Source organism: Xyrauchen texanus, chromosome 21, assembly GCF_025860055.1.
Source record: "Xyrauchen texanus isolate HMW12.3.18 chromosome 21, RBS_HiC_50CHRs, whole genome shotgun sequence".
Lineage (NCBI taxonomy): Eukaryota > Metazoa > Chordata > Actinopteri > Cypriniformes > Catostomidae > Xyrauchen > Xyrauchen texanus.
In genome coordinates, this window is record NC_068296.1 from 3666770 (window position 1) to 3682476 (window position 15707).

The following is a 15707-nucleotide window of genomic DNA, read 5'->3' on the forward strand; positions in this document are numbered from 1 at the left end:
CCTCCTGCCATCTGGCAAGAGGTACCGAAGCATTCGGGCCCTCATGGCCAGACTGTGTAACAGCTTCTTCCCCCAAGCCATCAGACTCCTCAATACTCAGAGACTGGTTTGACACACACACACACACACACACACACACACACACACACACACACACACACACACACACACACACACACACACGTCCTGAGTTGCACTTTAATTACTGTCACTTCATAACTGTCTGCTACCTCAATAACTGCTATGTGCATAGAACACTATCTCATAGTATGTTATGTTTACGTTTTTAGAAACTGTCATCTTTTTGCACTACTGAGTACTGGTCGGCGCTGCACTGTGTCTATTGTCCTGTTCATTGTCAGACATTTGTTGTACTGTCCCGTACTTTGCACATGTTTGCACGTGCACTTTATATAGGTATATATAGGTATTTTATATAGGTATTTTATTTCGTTGTGTTGTCTCATGTGGTCCTGTGTTGGTCCTTTGTTGTTTTTATGTAGCACCATGGTCCTGGAGGAACGTTGTCTCGTTTTGCTGTGTACTGTACTAACTGTATATGGTTGAAACGACAATAAAAACCACTTGACTTGACTTGACTTGACATGTCTTAAGTTCAACTTAAATGTCCCAAAGTGTCCACGTAGTTTTTGGGGCCACATTTATATATTTGTATTTATGTTGACACCAGTGTCGGGTGTAATCTGATAACAAACCACTGTTATAAAGTTTCTTCTTACTCAAAACTAAAAGTAGTGTAACACATAACATATTGAATTTGTGTAATCAGATTACAGTTACTGACTTTTAACCAAGTTACTTACTTTTAAGTACATTTCTAAGGTTACACATATTTCTAAAATAATGTTATTGATGTAAAATATGTTTAAAACATGAATTGTTATAAAAGAGAGTCGTGTAGGACTTGAGTGCAACAATGAACGAGGAGGAAATATAGACATTTTCTTGCTTTTTTGGGGGTATTTTCTTGCCTTTTTCTCCCAATTTGGAATGTCCAGTTCCCAATTTACTCTAAATCCTCATGGTGACTCTCCTCAATCCAGGGAGGTGGAGTACGAATCTCAGTTAACTCCACGTCTGAGACCGTCAACCTGCGCATCTTGCGTTACCATGGAGACATAGCGCGTGTGGAGGCCCACGCCATCCACCACGGCATCCACGCAAGACTCGCACGCCCCACCAAGAGCGAACAACATTATAGCGATCACGAGGAGGTTACCCCATGTGACTCTACCCTCCCTAGCAACCGGGCCAATTTGGTTGCTTAGGAGACCTGGCTGGAGTCACTCAACATGCCCTTGATTCAAACTCGCGATCTCCAGGGGTGATAGTCAGCGTCTTTACAACTGAGCTTTTAATGAAGGAATCAGTAAAGTAATCTGATTATAACTAGATTAGCAATTTGTAGTGGATTACTTTTTTGAACAATTTACCCAACACTGGTTGACACCAGCACCAAGTGAAATTCCTATAATACTGCGTCTGACAGTTTCTAAAGCCTACTTAATTATGGAAGTATTTTAATTCAATGTGTTACTGTGGAAGCACAACATAAAATACTTTCTTCCCAATATAGAATATATAGTATATTGAAAACAGTACACAATAGGTGGTTCTGTTGAAATGCTTTCTTTGTGTTAACACTTATTAGCTCCACCCCAATTTGCAGGTGTCTGGGATATAAGCACAGCTGAGAGACACACTTGCATATTTTTGGACAAATTGAGGAACTAAAATGGCTTGTAGACAGTCTCTTAGTGAGAAGGATTTCAGCTGCCCTATCTGCTGTGACATCTTCAAGGATCCAGTTCTTCTCGCCTGCTCACACAGCATCTGTAAGGGCTGTGTGCAAACCTTCTGGAACCGTAGAGGAACACAGAATTGCCCCATCTGCAGAACTGTCTCCACCAACCCTGATCCACCCATAAACATTGTGCTGAGAGACATATGTGTGCTGCTGAGAGAAGAAACATCTCCGGACGTTCCCGAAGAGACGGCGGGGTCCTGTGGTCTTCATGGAGATCCTCTTACCTTCTTCTGTATGGAAGATCAACAACCAGTCTGTGAAAAATGCAGAAACACTAAACAGCATAAGAGCCATCGCATCCGTTCAACAAAGGATGCATCACAGGACTTAAGGGTAAGATGTCAGATTATACGGAAATACAGCCTCTCCAAATAGTTGTAAATGGTAAAAGTGGAATCCAGTGACCCTTTAAGATTTCAGTGTTGTAAGAGTCAGGTTTAATGGAGTGGAAACATTTTAAAGTTGAAATATGAAAGCTGTCCTGTCAGACAGGTCTTATGAGAGAACTACACACAGCCCTTATATGACACACATGCCCACACAAAAACAAATGCTTCATGGGAACTTTGCTGATAAAGTCACACATAAGCAGGATGCACTTGGTTAAGGTTGGATATTCAGGTTTTTACAGATAACCTATTTATGTTTAGCATTTGGTCAATAAAGCTGATGAAATTGTCATGTTACAGGTGGATGGTGCTTTAGAAAACATCAGATGCACACATAAGATCTCTTTAATATCTCAGTTGTTCTCCTAGACAGCAATGAGATTAAATGGAGAGTTATGTTCAACAATATCTCACACTGTGCTCCAGTTTGCCAAGATACCAGTCTGCAATCAAAAGTCAGAGATTTCATGGACTCTATATGGAAAATGATCTCAAGAAATTTTAGGACTTGTGAGATTGCAAGTTTATATCACAAGAGTTTCTCGCAATTGTGAATGTTTATTGTGCAATTTCAGCTTAATGTCTCCCAGATCCAACTTTTTTTATTTCGCAATTGTGACTTTATTTCTCGTAATGGAGTGTATATCTCAAAACTGAGTTTATATGCTAATTAATATCTACAGTCTCTCGACTGCTTCAACATTTTTCTCAAAACTCTAAACCCACAACTTCACCCAATTCCCTAAACTTTCAGGTCAAAATGAAGCACTCCTCTCAAAATCATTCAATCTTGCTGAAAAAAACAAACTTTGCCCTCAGACATGACACACAAGCCCTCAAAAAAACACACATACAACGTAGTCTGGGGAGAAATTCAAAACAATACTACAAAAACCAGCAATAAGTTATGTTGCTTGTGGTTCGCCCCCTCAAAAACCTTTTCACACGAACACAAGACTCAACACATGTATACATTTGCACATTTTTTATTCCTTAATATACTGTACGGTACAATACACCAAACAACAACAAAAAATAATTCTGCCCCAGCATCCCTCATAGTCATACCATGGACAAGGTCAGCTAGAGTGGCAAGGATTTCATCCGAGACTGCTTGTCTCCTTGCCCTTCGTCTTCCTCGTCGTCATCGTCCTCGTAGTCTTCATCGTCATCCTCCTCCTCCTCCTTGTTGTCGTCCTCGTTGTCATCGTCGTCATCGTCCTTCTCCTCCTCCTCCTTCACTCCCTACTGCTCATCCTCCTCCTCCTTGTCATCTTCCTCATCGTCATTGTCCTCATAATCGTCATCATCATCCTCCTCCCCCTCCTCATTGTCGTCGTCCTCGTCCTCCTCCTCCTCTCTGGAATCCTCAACCTCTTCCTTCACGTCTCTCTGTTCCATTGTTCCAAAACTGAATGAACAGACTCTGGCTATTGAAGGTTCTGATTGCCGTGTGATCAATTTTGACTCTTAGTGTTTCCACCTGGGTAATTGTGTGCTAATTGAGCTCAAGCTGTGCTGACTTGAGTGAACATTATTGAATGCTAGTGCTTTCTAAATGACCACATGGTGTAGGCAATGAGAAATGAAGGGATTTGTGTGTAGTTCAAATTTTTTGTTTATATCTCGGAAGTGTGAGTTTATATCTCGGAATTGTGAGTTCATATCTCGGAAGTGTGAGTTTATATCTCCGAATTGTGAGTTTATTTCTCGGAATTGCGAGCTTATATCTCGGAAGTTCGAGTTTATATCTTGGAGTTGCAAGTTTATATCTTGGAATTCTCGGAATTGTGAGTTTATATCTCAAAAGTGTTACTTTATATCTGTGAATTTTTGTTTATATCTCGGAGTTGTGACTACTTATCTCGCAATTGCGACTATATCTCGGAATTGTGAGTTTATAAATCGGAATTTCTCATAGTTCCAACATATACTCACAACTATGAGATGTGAAGTCACAATTCTCAGATAGAAACTCACAATTCACACTAAAGTCACAATTTTAAGATATAAAGTCAGAATTACCTATTTATTTAAATTTTTTTACAAGGTGTGATCATGTTGCAGCCTGATCTCACAGTGAAATCGGAATCAATAGACCGACTTTTCTTTCATCAAAATTGGTACAGGTTGACCGAACACTTCACTTGTGATCATGATGTCAAGACACAATGCCTGAGCAGATACTTAGCAATAAAACTATTCTTTGGGAACCTGTAAAACATTGATTTAATTATATCACCAAAAACACAAACTACAATGTTTGATAAAACCACTCAGTATGAAATAATGAAATGCACATACTTAATATGCAACCTGTGAGCATGTTCTTCTGTCTTACATTTGCTAATATGTGATAAACTCTTTATAGAAATTGCTCCATGTAAAACTACGGGCTTTTGAGGAAAAACTGGGAGTGTATAAAAGATTTAAACAGTTCTGCGATGAAACAGCGGAGTACATAAAGGTAAATATGCCAGGAGAAGATTCCAGCATTTACACAATGTAACTACCTTATAAATCATTCAGGCTGATTTTGCTGTTATTTTGCGTCCAGATGCAGAGCCAGCACACAGGGACTCAAATTAAGGAGGCGTTTGAAAAGCTTCACCAGTTTCTAGAAAATGAAAAGGCAGCCAGAATAACTGCACTGAGGAGAGAAGAAGAGCAGAAGAGTGAGATCATTAAAAAGAAGATGGAAGAGATTAGATCAGGGATCTTATCTCTCTCACGCATCATTGAGTCCATCGAGGAACAACTTGTAAGGAATGATTTCACATTTCTTGTGGTAAGGAACACTTTGTTTGGTTTCTTAAAGGGGTCATATCTTTATTATTATTGTTAGTAGTATTTTATTTTTTTCCCATGAGCCATCATTTATTTTTACATTTTCCACCCTCACTCTGACCTAGAGCTTCTGTCACCAAGACAAATTCCTTGAACGTGTAAGCATACTGATTCTGTTTCTGATGCGTACGGTCCATTTCTGTGACTGTACCTTTAAGACATCTATGTAAACATGTCAAATGCTTATTTACAGTTGATAATGTCCTACTTCCTCCTTATTTCTTCACCTCAATGCACCGACCAAGTTATTGAACACCGAACAGGTGCTGTAACTCGTGAATGTGTACATATTAGATATCAACCGATTTATTGTTTTTGCTGAATAATCAGCGCTTATAGTTACTTTTGGATTGGATGTTATAAAGAAGGCCTGTATGAAGTTTGGACATTATATTGAACATTTATGTATAAAGTCTTTATTGATTTAATTAGTGTTAATTATTCCCCTTATTTGTTTGTGTGAGCAGCTGAGAGCACAGACACTTCAAAATAAGAGTCCCAGGGATCAGAATGAGCTTTGTTGCCAAGTATGCTTACACATACAATGAATTTGTCTTGGTGACAGAAGCTTCCAGTGCACAAACAATATAGCAATAAGACAGAGATGATAATACAAATTGAATAAAAATAAAAGTGAATATAAAATATAAGTACATGTGTATATATAGCAATACACAATAAGACAATTCTTATATATATATATATACATATATATACATACACAAATCTGTTATATACAGTGCACAGGAATGTAATGGCAGAAGAATACTATAAACAGACTAAGCTGTGTATTGCATGTAATTATTGCTCAATGGGGCAGTTTAAACTGTTTATGAGATGGATAGCCTGAGGTTCCTGTGCCTTACAGTTCTGGTGCTCAGAGCTCTGAAGCGTTGGCCAGAAGGCAACAGTTCAAGAGGTAGTGGGATGTGTGAGTGGGGTCCAGAGTGATTATGGTGGAGCGTTTGAAGCAGCAGGGACTTCACACTGCTCCTTTGATCTGTTGAAGGTCTGTGTGAAGATGGGGGCCAGCTGGTCAGCACAGGACTTTAGACACATGGGTGAAACACTTGTTATGAAGTGCTGCGTTATGAACCAGGTCACAAAATCAACTTCATCAGGGATTGAATTCATTTTGGACACTTGTATCCTCTGTCTGTGTCCGTGACAGTAAGGCAAGATCAGAAAATGGTTACCATATTTAATAAATATATTTAAAGCTCTCAACACGGTTACACAGTTATCACAGTTATCGGTCGACCTCTCGTAAACTTTGCCTATAGAGCCCCCAAATGTTTATGGTGTTTATTCTTATTCTTAATGCTTATTTTTACGTTGACTGTTTGTTTATAAGCCTTAAGAGAAACTTTTTATGTTTACATTTATGCATTTGGCAGACGCTTTTATCCAAAGCGACTTACAGTGCACTTATTATAGGGACAATCCCCCCGGAGCAACCTGGAGTTAAGTGCCTTGAGCAAGGACACAATGGTGGTGGCTGTGGGGATCGAACCAGTGACCTTCTGATTACTGGTTATGTGCTTTAGCCCACTACGCCACCATCACTCCATTAAATTCCATTAAATTCAAATTTATTTGTATAGAGTATGTTTGCGTTGTAAAATTGTAATAAATTTTTAAAGATGAGACACCTTCATATTTTAATATGTGTGTGTGTGTGTGTGTGTGTCTGTGTGTGTGTGTTTTTTTTTTAGAATTACAAGGCTGCAGTTGAAAGGTAAGTTGTTTAGAAAGAGTTGTGTCTTTCTCTTTTGTGGTAAAGAACCCAAACCCACAGCGGTACTGACTCCTAAATTCCCTTCCAGTGCACACTGCAGGATCATGTAAGACCTTCTGGAGTGCTCATTGATGTCGCAAAACATGTGGGTAATATGATGTTTAACGTGTCAAAGAAACTGCAAGCCATCGTCAGATACAGTGAGTAAAGAAGTTACACTATTCTACTGCTTTGTAAATGTACTCTTGAGGTAAACAAACATTATATGATAAATAATAATATTCATAATAAATATGATATAACATTTTATATTATATATATATATATATATATCTCCTTCTGAGACCCAAGTGTGTCTGCTGTGTGCATTTTCTATTTCCCCTTTTGGATTTGTAACTAGTAGCACCTAAGGAACAGGCCAAAATATTTTTTGTCCAAACTGATGACAGTGGGACTAAGTTGTGACATTTTAAATAATTCCAATATATAGAAAGTCAGATTATTTTTTTTAGATGTTCCAGACATAAACATCAGAAATGTGCATAAAAAAATTCTAATTCAAAGTAATGCCAAGCATCATCCAATTACTGCCAACCCTGTTAAAATACAATTCTGAATCTATGTACTGATGATCATTGTCCCATGTCTGAAAAACACGATGTGAGGTCCAAACATCATCTGCATCCTGAAACTGAACTTTTGATCAGATTTAAGGATTGAATGCACTTAGATGCATAGAGAGCTATAGGATGCACCCTTGCTCCCTATTTAGTGAATGACTTAACCTCCTGTGTGCTGTCTGTCTGCACTGGTCTCAGAACAGTTTAAAATGCACCTCACTTTAATCCTAACTCCATATAAATCCTCTGAAAGTAACATTTGTCAGCTTTTGGATGAACCCATTGATTCTTAAGGAAAATGAGCCTATAGTCGACGTACGTGGTCATTGTGTTCAACAGTGCTCCGTTTCCCGATAAATCGATCACATTTTTAAAATGGCATATCGGATTGAACTAAAGACTCTAATCTTTTGACTCAAAAAGGTTTTAATGTGAAAACATAATATACTGTAGTTTCTTACCAGATGTGGTTTTGTTGCTGTTTCTCCCAAAGACAAATGCCGCTGTGATCAGCGCCATGTTGTTTGATCACATGAAAGTGTAACCCTTTAATGACAGCCCAGAGTCTCCTGAACCGAGATTAGCTAGTTTAAATTAAGTTAAATTATGCTAGGCCTATAGCGACGCCAAAGCGTAATGTCCATGCATGTGGACGCGGGGTCTCAGGAGAATATATATAAAAAATGATGTGTTTAATATAAATGTATATAAATAAATATTATAATAAATATTTATTTGTGGAAGTTAAAAAGGCTGTTCAATTTTAAAAGTGTTGTACTATCATTATGTCATCAAAGTGAGCACGATGAGCATCCATCTCTCTTTCTCTCCAGCCCCAGTAACTCTCGACCCCAACTCTGCCCATCCATATCTTGTTGTGTCGGATGATCTGACCAGTATAGTTTACACTGATGAGCTCTTCCAGCAACTTCCAGCAAACCCAGAGAGATTTGATGGCTACACAAGTGTTCTTGGTTCTCAGGGCTTTGGTTCAGGGACTCACAGCTGGGACATTGAGGTTGGAGACAGCACCGCCTGGGCTGTAGGTGTGATCACAGAGTCCGCATACAAGAACAGAGTGAATCCCTCCAGGACGGGCTTGTGGTACGTGGGTTTCTGCAATGGTAAATACGGGAAGGGCTGTTCTCCAGAGATTCTGACTCTTTTACGGGTGAGACAGAAAATTCAGAGGATCAGCGTGCAGCTGGACTGGGACAAGGGGAAAGTGATGTTCACAGAATCGGCTCATAATGTCGCTCTGCATGTTTTTAAACACACTTTCACCGAGACAGTATTCCCCTACTTTTATAATCATTGCAAGCAACATCCGCTGAAAATAATGCCGGTAAAGATGATTGTTAACGCACAAATTTAGAGCGAACAGCCATGTATAAAAGTTGTGAAAGAGTTTCTATAAGTTGATTTTAGGTTAACTGGGATGTCTAAATACAAAACTCTAGTTGTCTAAAACATTTGTAATGTAATCTAAAAAGAAAACTGAAATAAAACAATGTATTGTTGTAGTTATAAACACTTTTATAGGAAGGTATAGTAATAAGCATTTTCTCATGTACACATCTCATATGTACATTCACATATTTAATTCAATTACTGTGCATACCCCTACCTTGCACATGCATAACCACTTGCACATTTACATATGCCATTTTTCCACTTATAATATTTGTTTGCACATATAAGATTGAGCATTAAGGTTCAGAATGGCTGAAATGTCTATGCCTTAGTGTCTAATGACAATAATAAAGTTGAACTTTTGTATCTTGTTGAAATGCAATGATTTACCATTTTATTTGATTTACACAGTAATATTCATTGCCGTTTGCCACCATTACAGTTATGAGGCAAAAAAATGTAGACAGCTCACATCAGTACATTTAGGAATAGAGCTTATTTCTCATATCGTTACTGTAAGAACAGCATGTAGAAGCTTTGTTTTATGGAAACGCTATTATTTTACAAGGTTTATATTGGCAATATCATGAAATGATACAACAGATTGTAACTCATTGCACAAAACAGTTTATTCTGACAGATGTAATCTGTGCTGTTTACTCAGCACCCTCCACAATTATGGAAGCAATGTACTCGGAATGACGAATTCCAAAGGAGAAGCTGGGAGCTTTGGTTTCCGTGAAGGTAACCTGTTCACAAAGACAGGAATTATTAATAGTGGACTGATTTTAGCATAGACCATTTCTAAGTTAGGAAATGCATAGGGGAGACCTGGCTAGTCACCACAGGTTTAATAGGTTTATTTTTGAAAGTCACTTTCTGTATAGCCACATAATTTAAAGTTTGACTACCAACATGATTTGCATATTTTTACAGATACTGCTCAGAAATCAAAAGAAAGAGAGCTCAATGAACACAGTGTGACAAAAGGAAACTTTTCAATTAATTCTGAGACTCTCAGCCAAAGAAACTGCTGAAAAACCAAAACAACAAAACTTTTTTTATTTGACATTATACAGTGCATTCAGAAAGTATTCAGACCCCTTCATATTTTCACATTTTGTTATGTAGCAGCCTTATGCTAAAAATGCTTTGAATTATTGTATTTTTTCCACATCAATCTACACTACATACCCCATATTGACAAAGCAAAAATCAGATTTGTGATAACTTTGCAAATTTATAAAAAAAAAAAAAACTGAAATGTCACATTGACATAAGTATTCAGACCCTTAACTCAGTACTTAGTTGAAGCACCTTTGGCAGCGATTACAGCCTTAAGTCTTTTTTCAAGCTTTGCACACCTGGATTTGTGCAGGTGATGAGCGGTGCCTAGTTTCCTCCAGAGATGATGCTTGGAATTGAGGCCAAACAGTCAGATAATCTTGTTTCTCAGTCTGAGAGTCTTTTAGGTGCTTTTTTTTTTGTGTGTCTTGCACTGAAGAGAGGCTTCCGTCTGGCCACTCTGCCATAAAGCCCAGATCGGTGGAGTGTTGCAGTGATGGTCGTCCTTCTGCAAGTTTCTCCCATTTCCACACATGATCTCTGGAGCTCAACCAGAGTGACCATCAGGTTCTTGTTCATCTCTCTTACCAAGGCCCTTCTCCCTGGATTCCTCAGTTTGGCTGGGTGGCCAGCTCTAGGAAGAGTCCTGGTTGTTCCAAACTTTTTCCATTTAAGAATTATGGAGGTCACTGTGCTCTTGGGAACCTTCAATGCAGCCAAAATTGTTTGTAGCCTTCCCCAGATCGTGTGCCTTGACACAATCCTGTCTCTGAGCTCTGCAGTTCCTTTGACCTCATGGCTTGGTTTTTGCTCTGATATGCATTTTCAGCTGTATGACCTTATATAGACAGGTGTTTGCTTTTCCAAATCATGTCCAATCAATTTAATTTGCCATAGGTGGACTCCAATCAAAGTGTAGAAACATCTCAAAGATGATCCAGAGAAATGGGACGCACCTGAGCTCAATTTCAAGTGTCGTAGCAAAGGGTCTGAATACTTATGCCAATGTGATAATTCAGTTTTTTATTTTTAATACATTTGCAAAGTTATCAAAAATCTGCTTTTTGATTTGCCATTATGGGGTATGTATTGTAGACTGATGTGAAAAAAATCAATAATTTAAAACATTTTAGTATAAGTTTGAAACATAACAAAATGTGAAAAAATGAAGGGGTCTGAATACTTTCTGAATGCACGGTATATCTCTCGGTGTTAATAAGGTGGCTCCACAAAACTTTTGCAAAAGCTTTTTTGTTCCTAATCATGTAAAATGTAACAGTAATTTTGTGTTGATACAAAGAAAAGAAATCTATAAAAAATTAGAGCATCACAAAAAAGTTTATTACATTTATCATAGTGTCAAAAACGCCTCCAAACAAATAAAACATAATAATTGTACATACAAACTAATTATACATGCAAACACAAACATGACTAAAGGTTTGCACAGCATGCAGACATGATTTTAGTCATGAGATTTCACAGAATTAATTTCATTCTGTGTCATTTGAGTCATCATTGAGTCTGTGTTGTGTATTTGGTGCCATCTCCTGGTGGCCATATGTAACATTGTGCTACATGTGGATTATCTAATGATCTATACATCTGATTATCTTGTGTGTGGACTCGATTGAAAGTTAATCACCTCCTCTAAGAAATTACGTGATATATTATGTTCTATTGATGTTTCGTGAAATTATGAGCAAAAATGTGGCATATAAGCAACACCTGTTCACATGACACTCCATTTTGACCCCAAATCTTATTGTTACTTGATAAAGCCCTTGTGACAACTTCCCCATGTGACAACTAGCCCCAGTCACCCCTATATATGGGTGATTGTGTGGTACAGACCGTTTCTGGATGGTGAGCTCCAGGTCCTGGTTTCCTGGTAGTGTCTCCAGGCATGAGGTTGCGACCAGTCATGCTGTACTGAGGGGCCCTTTGTTTGTACAAACAAGAGTCCACCACTTTGTAGGTCCCTGGACCTGGAGTCTGAAGCGGAGAGGTCAAGAAAACCATTGTTTACATCTTTGCAAACTACACACTAAGAGCTTTGCTTATAATATGACGTCTTGGTGTGTCCGCACCTTTCGTAGGTCTTCATGGAAACTGCCGATAGCACTACGACCGCTGAGTGTGATGTTTGGGGCAGCTGTTTTATCAACAACTTTTGGCCCAATCACTGGGGGGAGCAAGTATGCTGCCGGTCCTGGAGACAAAAAAAAATGAATGACTTCTGCCAGTGCTACACTACAAAGACTAAACGCAGTAACTACAAGCTCTCTTAGACTATGATCTGTACAGTGACCGATGCATTTTTGCTTTGAACCGCATCAGTGTTGGAATGTTCCAGCAACGTTCCACTAGTGTCACTGGGCAGATCTGTGGGCGTGTACCTGGTGTTTGGTCATTACGGAACAATTTAGTCCTTGCAGACAGTGAAAACGCAGGAGCCGATAGATAGGTGATCTTTGCTGCATTTTCAGGGGAATAACTGCCTGAATAAAAACAAAAAGCAGCTTTGACTTCTATATCCAATGATATAAATTTCCATACACACACATATGAAAAGTGTGTCGGTAGATGTGTTTGTGGCGTGTTAAAGACCTGGGCCAGGGGTTAGGAAGGGCTTTATATCACTGCGACGGCCATACACGGAGTATGCAGGTGTTCCGTCCTGTCCCACTCTGGTGATGTTTGAGGGAACAAGGTATCCAGGCCCCGGGGAACAGTTGGACAGGAATTCATGATGACGTGTGCCGAAGCTGAACGCTGGGCCTTTATGCATCTGTGGGTCATGATTGTTTATTCCTGCACAAAATAGCAAACTCAAAATTGTGATTTACCAATTGTATTCATTGCAACTTTTTTATGTACACATGTATGCGTTTAAATACCGGTTGCTCCTGGAAGAGCATATGTCGGGCCCGGACTTTTATACATAGCAGCGATGGGACCCTGTGCCTTGTGGGGCCTCCAAGAGCCCACCCATACATCCGCAAGTGACATGACTTCTGTATAGAAAGAAAAGATGGGTAAGGTTTTTTCAAGGTTTACTAAATGAATAAATAAAAATATCATTAGTAACATTAGTACAATGATGGTATTTTGATTTGTATCATGGTACTGTATAATACCATATTGTAGCTACTCCAAAGAACTTAAAATAGTACCATAGTGCATGTATATATATATATATATATATATATATATATATATATATATATATATATATATATATATATATCAAATGTAATCTATTTAAATAATATAAATTGTCAGTATAGTCTATTATCTCCTCTGTTGCCGATTATAAATGCGACGAAGTCTAAATAAATGAATCACAACAGTTTTCACTGTCATTAAACTCTCTAATCCAGTTAAACGTTATTTGCGCTGTTTACTTGCAGCATCTTCACAAAACATCGCAAAAGTCGCACCTGAAGAAGAGCTCAGATCAAGCAGCTACTGCAATTGTTTACTAAGTTGATACTTTACGATTGTTGTCTTTTGCATCGCTATGACGCCGTTGCCATGGTGATGTGCTTTGATGTCTGTTTGAGTGACATTCCATCGGTGAGAAGTCATGCTAGCTGCTCTATGTCCATGTCTACATGCAAATCCAGAATAACTCATGCAATATCGTTAATTATTAACCAACTAAATTCAACAAGTACTCTTTAAAGAAATGATGTTTATGCGATGTTAGTTAAACACACGATCCCTCTGTCTAGTATCACTTTACAACAGGTACATTAACATAAACTAACAATGAACAATACATTTACAGGATTTTTAAATCTTGGTTAATATTAATATCAACATATTGCCAAGTAATGCATTTATAAAATCAAAAGTTTTTTTATGTAAACATTAGTTAATGCGTTATGAACTAACATCGGCAAAGATTAAGAATTGCAGTATATATATATATATTGTTCATTGTTATTTATGATGACACATAATGCATTAACTAATGTTAACAAATGGAAACTTATTGAAAAGTGTTACCCTGCACACACATGCTTTTACTCATTGCAACACATTAAAGGAATATTCTGTGTTCAATACAAGTTAAGCTCAATCGACAGCATTTTTGGCATCATGTTGATTACCACAAGAAAAATAATTTTGACTCGTCCCTCCTTTTCATTAAAAAAAAGCACATATCTACAGTGAGGCACTTACAATGGATGTGAATTGGGACAGGGTTGGGAGGGTTACTTTTGAAATGTACTCCACTACAAATTACAGATTACATGCTGTAAAATGTAATTTGTAATGTATTTTGTTAGATTACTCAAGGTCAGTAACGTATTATAAATACTTTGGATTACTTCTTCAGCACTGGTAGATTTATTCACTTGTTTGACTATAAAAAAGACAAAATACATGTTAAAAATACATTCTTTGAAAAACCCAAATAGATTATGCTGTGTTGTTTCTAAAACAAGATCGATCAAATTGATTTTATTTGAAGGATTTTTAGATGTTTTTACAAGTAAACAATACAAAAATTATTATCAAGAATATGATTTTGGCCCTAATATCAAAGGTCTTACTAGAAAAAAGAAATTTATGATCTAACGTGAATTTTCTTGATAAATCAATATGATCGTGTCTGGTAACATGTGCATGTAAAATGGCTAGAAATTGCATATTAGCTTAGCATAAAGCTAACAATTTACACAAGGTTTATTTCTATTTCTTCTGCTCCAAATTTACTTCAAACGTACTTCTCTGTCTGCTCGTATGGATGTAACACATCATAAGAAAGTGTTTCTTCGCTGTTCAAATGCACTTTGGATCATTTATATGTTTAAACGTTTTCCATCTGAAAGACTAAATATTATATGAAACAAATGACAATAAAATGCAAAGAAAATCAAGTAATCTAAATACTTTTTGAATGTAACCGTATTGTAATGACCAATGATTAAAATTGTAACTCTAGTGGAATACAGTTACTCATATTTTGTATTTTAAATATGTAATCCAGTTACATGTATTCCGTTACTCCCCAACCCTGATCAGGGACAATCAATAACAAAATACTCACTTTTTCCAAAGTGTTGCCACAAGATGTAAACAAAATGTGTGTTAACATGATTTTAGTGTGAAATATCGCATGATAACCTTTCTGTGTAAAGTTATAGCCAGTTTTACAACTTTGTTGCCATGTAACGTCATGACTATGACGTTACCATGACAAGTTCACCCAAAAATTTTAAATTCAGTCATTGTTTTCTCACCCCTGTGTTGTTATAACTGTAAATGACTTTCTTTCTTTTTCTGAACACAAAGGGAGAAATTGTGAATAAATGTTGTGCTCAGTGATGTCATACAATGGCAGTTTATGGTGACCACCTCTTCAAGCTTCAAAAGAACACAGAAGTATCATTCAGAAGTTTAATTTATTATTCATGAGACTCATGATTGATATGAAAGCATATGATAAGATTTGGTGTGAAACAAACTGAAATCGAATGTATTATTTAGTTCAAATGTTCACTGATCATTGACCTCCTGTGTGCGTTCATGTTAGGGCACGAGTGCAACAGTTCACGCAGCCTCCTCGCGACATTGGGATGTTCAAGCGAAAACACATTTTGTTTATCTAAAAGCAGGTCCTCCACAGCGATAGTGAGCACAGAACACAACACAGCTACACACAAAACAGAGAACAGCACTTACTAAACATGTCTGAAGAGTTTGTAGACTAAGAATTGATGCATTTCTATGCCCAGCCTTATTTCTTTGAACGGAACGGATAATGTTCCATTATCGTTTTATTTACAACATTT

At 37.6% G+C, this 15707-nt stretch overlaps 2 protein-coding genes across 2 annotated transcripts; one reads left to right on the forward strand and one right to left on the reverse strand.

Annotated features, from left to right (window-relative positions):
- Window positions 1-1751: 1751 nt before the first annotated feature.
- Window positions 1752-9172, forward strand: trim35-30 (tripartite motif containing 35-30). The gene is given in 6 exon segments (XM_052151872.1): window positions 1752-2161; window positions 4589-4684; window positions 4775-5005; window positions 6780-6809; window positions 6891-7002; window positions 8256-9172. Coding segments are annotated over 6 exon segments (1416 nt in total). The 5' UTR covers window positions 1752-1756; the 3' UTR covers window positions 8798-9172.
- A 304-nt stretch (window positions 9173-9476) lies between these two features.
- Window positions 9477-12912, reverse strand: odf3b (outer dense fiber of sperm tails 3B). The gene is made up of 6 exons (XM_052151862.1): window positions 12801-12912; window positions 12511-12714; window positions 12300-12401; window positions 11991-12112; window positions 11755-11895; window positions 9477-9584 (listed from the first exon to the last, which is right to left on the reverse strand). Exons 1-6 carry the CDS (start codon window positions 12910-12912, stop codon window positions 9492-9494), a joined length of 774 nt encoding a protein of 257 aa, XP_052007822.1. The 3' UTR covers window positions 9477-9491.
- Between the last annotated feature and the right edge of the window lie 2795 nt (window positions 12913-15707).